General features: G+C 50.3%; 1 protein-coding gene across 1 annotated transcript; it reads right to left on the bottom strand.

Moving 5' to 3' along the window:
- Positions 1-2439: 2439 nt before the first annotated feature.
- On the bottom strand, positions 2440-3935 carry C2cd4b (C2 calcium dependent domain containing 4B). The gene is made up of 2 exons (XM_055598792.1): positions 3847-3935; positions 2440-3676 (listed from the first exon to the last, which is right to left on the bottom strand). The coding sequence occupies exon 2, from the start codon at positions 3636-3638 to the stop codon at positions 2613-2615; it is 1026 nt and encodes a 341-aa protein (XP_055454767.1). The 5' UTR covers positions 3639-3676; positions 3847-3935; the 3' UTR covers positions 2440-2612.
- Positions 3936-7653: the final 3718 nt, after the last annotated feature.

The raw sequence follows: 7653 nt of genomic DNA, 5'->3' as shown, positions 1-7653 counted from the left end.
CTGCACTCACACGGATGAACTCAAATGCATGCATTCGCACATGCACACACAGAGAGATTTACAAAGAGCAAGAGTGACCGCGTCATTTATTAAGATAAGGAGAGCTAGGAGAGATGATGTCAGGAAGGAACCAAGAGTTCTGTCTTGGAGCTATGAATTGCTAAGGCATTATAGTGATGTCGTTAGGGGTTATTTAACTGTGCTTAATTCACCTACTCCTGGGATCTACTCACTTTTCAAACCTCATGGACATCTTCCTGACTACTTTATCTCTGAAAGCATTTGGCGTCTTCCAGACCTGATAGTCCCTGTCACCTTCCTTAGTTTTTTAAGATGATGGTTACTGTAAACTGTAGTAATAAAACTTGCTTTTTTTTTTGTTCTTTCTTTCTTTTTAAATTTTATCTATCTGACTGTCTATTTGTTGATTTTGCTAGTCTCTGTCTTATTCATAGTTGTACCCTCTGTGCCTAGTCTGTTGCCTATTGCAGAGAAGGAGCTCAAATGACTGTTGTGAGACAGCGCAGGAGAGAAGGCATCCTGGAGAAGGCAGGATGCCTTTGCTCATGTCTAAGGTCAACTTTGTATGCTAGCTACATGGCTCTGTGGAAATGTCCCTGTAATAAGTTCTCAGTTTTAAGTGATATAATTTTTCGGGATTGATTTGTCCACTTTGAAATTATATTTAAAATAAAGGGTTTGTGTTGGTGCTCAGGATATCATTTTAGTAACAACAACGGGAGAAGGCTGTCTGATACAGACTGAGTGTGAATTATTATTATTATTATTCCTGTAGCAGCATATGGAGAAACTGACCATGGGAAGCCTAAGGCATTCTACACTCAGGATGCTAGGTCAGTTGAGTCTTCAGTCCCAGCTGGCCCTCAGTTCTGGCTCCATTCGAGAATACAGAGAAACAACTGGACAGAGAGCAAAGGAGTCTGTCTCCTGGAATGTGACCAAGCACGGGTTCAGCCATGCAGTTCCAGCCTGCCCTCCTACGGTTTCATAACTTACTGTACCCAAGAGTTGACTGGAGGCTCAAGCACCTCTTAACAAGATCCCAAGAGATACCTCAGGAGAAGCAAAGAAGGCCTGCACAAGCAGCAATGCGCAGAGAGCACACAAAAGGCTAGTCTTCCCTGTCTCCACATCCATCCAACTTTCGGCTATACTGTAGGTGGGTGCCCCTAGCCACGGGCAAACCTTTGGGTATTGTCGGTTTCCACTGAGCTCCAGTCTATTTAAAGAATCAACAGATGAACACAAACCATATTTCAAAAGCTCTTTCTGGACCGAGGAGACAGCTCAGGGATAAAGAGCACCTGCAGCTCTGACCCAGGACCTAAGTTCAGATCCCAGCACCCAAGTCAGATGGCTCACAACTTCCTCTTTCTCCAGCTCCAGGACACCCAATACTTCTGGCCTCGTGGGAATCTGCCCACAAGGTGCACCTGTCCACAGATACACACACCTACACATCATTTTAAAAAGTAATAAAAATAAACCGTTAAAAAGTTTAGCAACCACAGTTCAAGAAATTGACAACTGATTTTAATGCATCTACTGTAACCTTAATCACTGTGTAGCTTAAAAACACAGCCACTGGGAAGAAGACCATAAAAACAACTTGTTTATAGAGGCTGGGAAGACTCCTCAAGGAAGAAACAAAAGGAATGCCCATCCCCACTATCACCTTGAGCTTCTATTAATTTCCTCTGCCTCTGCCCCAACGGCTGTGAGGAATTCACCTGCAAAAGGGCCCTGTTCTTCTCAGAGCGGAGTCTCTCCTCACCAGCATGTCTTTGAAACAGAAGAGGGTCTCCGACCAGATTGTACGGGCATACAACTGAGAGTGGAAACTATGCCGCCTAAACCTGTAAAACACTGCAATGGATCTTAGTGTCTGGAATGATTTTGAAAGAATTTTGTGCACAATTGCCTTCAGAGGCCCAGTTACAACCTTGTTCCAGACGGATCACCAAGGAAGCTAGACTGGAGGGTCAGCAAACAACAGGGGGTTTAATCTGCCTGCCTCTGCCTCTCCAGCGCTGGCCTTACAATTTTGTTCTACCAGGTCCAGCTTTTTTAAAGATGGGTTCCAGCGACAGAATTCAGGACATAGTGCCTTCATGACAAGCACTTTACCAGTGAATTTTTTTTTTTTTTTTTTTTTTTGTGAAGCCACGTGAACCTTTCAGTGTCCACAGGAAGCAGGAGGACAAGAAAAAGAAAGCACGTGGCGTGTTCCCATTCTCACTCTTCCACTCCAGGGTGAACACGGGGTTTTTTGTTTCGTATTTCCTTTGACTATTACAATGGTCTGAAGGAGGATCAGATGCTGTGAACAGAGTGAAGGAGCCATTACTTTTTCTTTTGCTACCAAAAAGCGATGAGAAAAGTGGAAGAACATCAACACTGCAAAATCATAAATAGAAAAATAAATAAGTTTTATTTTGTACAAAAGGGAAAGTGTACCACAGCCAAGATGTCTGTGTGTGTCCCAGGTCCAAGCCATTGTGCAACAGACTACAAGTGTCCCAAGGCCAAGAGTCTCTGTGTACCTCAAAGCCAAGCCACCTTCGGTGTCCAGGGCGCCGGGGAAGCCGTGCTCAGAGCAGCAGCAGAGAGCCCAGCAGCAGCTCGCCCTGGCCCAGCGGTCGCCTGCGCTCCAGCCCACGGCCCTTGCTCTCGGCTTTGATGCGCACCACCAGGCGGCGCAGCTGCTCCTCCGAGAGCCCGTCGAAGCAGCAGTCCTGGTCCAGGGCGGCCTTGCGGCTGCGGCGGACTACGCTGGCGCGCTGCTGGCCCGACGGCCGCTGCACCAGGCTGAGGCGACAGCCCACGGCGCGGGGCTCCAGCGCGACGGCCGGGCCCTCGGCGCGCAGCAGGCGGAGGCGGAGGCTCGCGCTGCGCCGACAGTACTCGGCGGCCAGGCGCAGCGTGCACGCCCCGCGGCCCACGGCCACGCTGGCCTCGGCCTGCAGGCGCTCGGGATCCCGGCCGCTGGGGGCCGGGGGCGCGCAGGAGGCGGCGCGCTCGTGCTCGTCGCCGCGGGACGCGGGGCGCGCGCCGGCCCGACCTCGAGGGGCCCGCAGCGCGCGGCTCAGCAGCCCGTCGGGGCCGCGCAGGAGGCGGCGCACACCGGGCAGGGGAGCGGGCGCTGGGGCGGTGTCCGGGTCGCTTGGAGCGGCGAGCACAGAGTCCGAGGCGCGGCGCGGGCCCCCGTAGGTGTGAGCGCGTTGGCGGAGCCCCAGCCGGGGGACGGGGGCGCCTGGGTGGCCGAGGAAGAGTGACTCCTTGCGGCGCGTGTGCGGGCTCTCCAGCAGCGCGCAGAAGCCGTAGGCGGTGCGCGCGCGGGGCAGGTGCGGCAGCGAGAGCGCAGCCTGTGAGCGCGGGTCCCAGTCCGTGTGGCCGGCGCCGCCGTCGTCGTCGTCCAGGTCGTCCCGGGTGCGCAGCCATAGGTCGGGTTCTGCCGCGCAGCGCCAGGGCAGTGCGGCGGCCGGGAGCGGTGATTCCGCAGCGTCGGGGACGGACAGCCTCGGTGGGATGCAGAACTCCGGGATGCGGCCCGGGGTGAGCACGTTGGAGAAGGTAGGCTCGGGAGCGGAGGAGCGGAGTCGACCGAGAAGCCGCATCCTCCCAGCCTGTGTCCCAGCGCGGCCGATAGGCACGCCTGCAACACAGAGAAAAACTGGTGAGTTTGGGCTCCTGGAAGTCCAGTGGATCCCTTCCTGGATCCCCTGAAAGTACCCACACGTCTGGGCCTCTGGGCCAGCACGAGCCTTTGGGGAAGCCTGCCTTCCAGTTATCAAAACGGAATACGTGAATATATAGAAATCAGACCTTTCCTTCCTCAGGCTCGCTGGGTCTGGTTGCAGACGCTCGACTGGCGACCTGCAGTTCACAGCTGGGCTTCCCTGGTAGCTGAGACGGTGACGCTCCCGTCTTATAGCTTAGCCGGAGTCCCGCCCAGCTGCCAAGAGTCCAATCCCAAGAGGCAACGGACGGCCCGCCCTTTCCACTAAGTCCCGGAGCCGCTGCAGGGGTGGCGCAGGAGCTGGCGTGAGCGCCACTTACGGGCCCGGGACACGCTGCAGGTGAGTAGAGGCCGTCCTGTCACCCTGCGGAAGAGCATGGAGAAGTTTAAAGTGTTTGTGGCCTCTCAGGGGAGGCGAGGAAGGATGAAGAAACGGAAATCTGTATTTGTGTAACCCCCCCCCCCACACACACACACACACTCGGCACGTGACCTATACTCACGGTCCCCTGGCTTCGGTTTTCTGTGCAGGTCATCACCGTCTGTGTGTGTATGCCTCTGTCCAAGCACAGACTAAACTTGGCATGTCCGTTTAGGATGGGGTTACATGCAGACCATTTTGCGAGGTTGAAAACGCACTAGTCAGTCTGCTTTTAATCTATTCAGACGACTCATTCAACCCTGGACTAAAAGTACTGCATCCTCCTTAACTCAAACGCCGTGAGGTCATGACCAAGTCCTGGGATCCACAATTTACCTAACCTCTGTCTCCCTCTGCTGGACTCTCCGTGCTATCACAGGTCTGGACTACCAGACGCTCCGAGCATTAGTGACCTGAGTGAGTTAATAATGTGCAAAGCTACCCTCGGGGGTAACACAAAAATCCAAGGACCCTCTTCACAAGGCCAAGCCTATATTTTCTGAGGTGAGAAAGTAGAAATCTGAGGGACTTGGGGAAAAACTCCACAGAGGCTAAAAGCCTGATAGGGAGAGCTGCAGTGTATCTGGCATTTCCTAGTCTGAAGTGCCCTCTCTCTGTTCCTTTGAAGGGGAGGTGGCACCCAGGACTTGTACATAGCAAAGACTGCCATTGAACCACATCCCCAGACCTATTTATTGTGAGAGAGGGTCTTAATAAGTTGCCTAGGTGAACTTGAATTCATTCTGCAGTTCAGGTGGGCTTTGAACTTGCAATCCACCTGCCTCGCCTTCCTGAATGCTGGAAATACAGGCTTGTGCCACCAGACCCAGCTGACTTTTTCTGTACTCATCAGCCCCATCAGGAACTGTTGGGACCTCTGCAAGCCTCAGGGTCAGCAGGGAACCAACCCTTGGGAGGTGAAGAACGAGACTTGAGTCTACACAAGCGCTGGGTCAAAGCTTCCAGGATTTATTTTTTTCTTACACATTTAAACACAGTAAAACTTTGGAGAAAGTTTTCCAGGTGACAGTTATAACAGCAAAGCTTTAGGCATAGCTACATAGAAACTCCCTGGCAAAATAGGAAAGCCCCTGTGACCTTTACAATAAGAATGAGTTCTATTGACTGTTAACAGTGTTCAGGGAAAGAGCCTAGGGAGGAAGAATTTGTAATCAGCAGAAGGATGGATTCTGTTGGTGGATGACGGGAAGTCCATGGGACCTCTTTCACGAGGATGGGCTCTGTTCACTGAGAGACAAAGCTCAGGGTTAGGCCTAAACAATGACCAGGATTTGGGGGGGATTCAGGAAGACTGGCTTCTTCGAATAGCAAAGGATCACCAGGGTCGGACAACACCCACTCCAGACTTCTGGGTGACCTGGCACCTGTCATTTCTTTCCTTTGAAGAAAGTAGGCCTGCATGTTTAACAAGTCTGGAATCTCCAATGCATTTTTTTAAGCTGTGCCTTCTGCAAGGAACCTTGACCTAATTCCTCTTCTGCAGTCCATCCTTGCTCCCTCTAATCATACCCTATAGACTGCTGTATTTCACATGCTTTTGAAATTTACAGCTTTCTCTCGCTCAATGGTGCCTGATTCCTACTCCATAAGTCACAAAGTCCCTTGAGACAACATATGTCAGGTGAGAGGTATTCTCTGATGAAATGAGCCAACTCAAGCCAAGTTAAAGTATAAAGGCGAATTTATTGGGGGGCAGCTCTTCTGTGGGTTCAAACGCCTCCCAGGAGGGGGTTAGTGAAGTCACATGCAGAGGCAGGAAGAAAAGGGAAGGAAGCATTTGTGCGGGGGTGGGGGGAGGGGCAGCAGGAAGGGACAGCAGGGAAGCAAAATGTCTGGAGTATATAGTGAAGAGCCTCTGGGGGAGAGGAAGGCCAGCCCCTGGGCTGGAAAGTTTAGGGTAGAGGGTGGGGCATGCCAGCCGCGCCCTGTAACAGGTAGGGACTGGGGGATGCTGGCACCTTAGCCACTTGTCCCGGATCTGAATCCCAACATCATGAATTATAGAAACCTGAGTGAATAGTTGGAAGACAGAAGGAAGAAATGAGAAGAAACGGGGCAGCACAGAGTCAAGGTTAGGGAAACTGCTATCAGTATATTTGTAGATGATAAAATCCCTGTGATGCAGAGCCCAAAGCTGCCTTCATTCCAGTTACCTTGGTTCAGGTCATTAACCTGCCATCTTACCCAGCCCCTTTCAATTCCAGCACCAGGGATACAATCCTCGGCAAATACTAAGAGTTCAGTCAATATTTGATGAATTATATTACATTAAAGTGATAGTAGTCTACCATCCAGTTCTTATGACTGTCAGGTGCTTCTAACCACCTATCTTACTAGCTAGCTACATTATTTGATTTCTCTCTTGTAATAAACCTGTGAGGCAGATGTTTCTGTTTGCCAGGTGGGAAACTGAGGTGCACACTAGAGACCTTGCCAAGGGCTGTTCAGACTGAAGCAGGTCACACCTGCTGGGTCCTAGCTTTCTTGCTGATTTCTGATCTAATTTTCTTCCTTCTCCCATTCACTCTGGTCTCTATAATTGAGATGTTGTGTCACTTATCTGGAACCCAGAATTTTGTTTGCTTGCTTGCTTGTTGAAACAGAGATAGCCCAGGCTGGCCTTAGATTTGTGGTGATCCTCCTGCCTCAGCTGCCTGAATGCTAGAATTATAGACTTGTGCCACCATGCTTTGGGTGTTGGGTCTGCTCTTGTGTATTTCCTACTCTCCCTACTTTGCAAAAACCCGTTACGTCCAAATCCTTAAATATGAGGAACGGTGAACTTTCCCCTCTGTGTAAATATCAAATCCTTTGTATTTTAATCACATTTCTCTATAGATTTTGTCTTTGTGATTGAACTAGTATTAATCCATATAAACCCGCCAGGGCTAGGAAGCAGTAACCATTCAACTAAAGCCAAATTCAGGCAAATAAGTCCTTGAGGGTATCCGACCACCTGATTCTCCCTGATTTATCAGGTCAGTCATCTTAAAGAGTCATTGGGAAAGGACCTCTAAGGTAGAGGACAGCTGAATGGCAGGTCTATGTAAGAACTGTGAATGCAGTGACTTTTCTTCCCTGTTGAGTGATGGGATTTTTCCTCTTTTTTTTTTTTTTAAGATCTTTAAGGTAACTAATTTGTAGTTACCTTTTAACATCATTAGACATTATCCTTTGATGTCACATGTTCATCTCTCCTTCACGTTGTACAGTGTACACAGAACCCTTAATAATTTTTGCAAACATTGTATTTATTTAATCCTTAAGATAATAATGGAAATCTAATACTCAGGCTACAGCTCGGGAAATGGAAATTTATCATTCATAATATAAGACTAGGGGGCTGAACCATTACTAAGGCCTGCTTGTGACTCCCAACTGTACTTTATCTTGGAGGTGGAGGGATGGCTCAGTGGTTAAGAGCACTGGCTACTCTTCCAGGCGATCTGAG

Source organism: Psammomys obesus, unplaced genomic scaffold, assembly GCF_907164565.1.
Source record: "Psammomys obesus unplaced genomic scaffold, mPsaObe1.curated_primary_1811, whole genome shotgun sequence".
NCBI lineage: Eukaryota > Metazoa > Chordata > Mammalia > Rodentia > Muridae > Psammomys > Psammomys obesus.
This window is presented reverse-complemented; position numbering and strand designations above follow the sequence as displayed.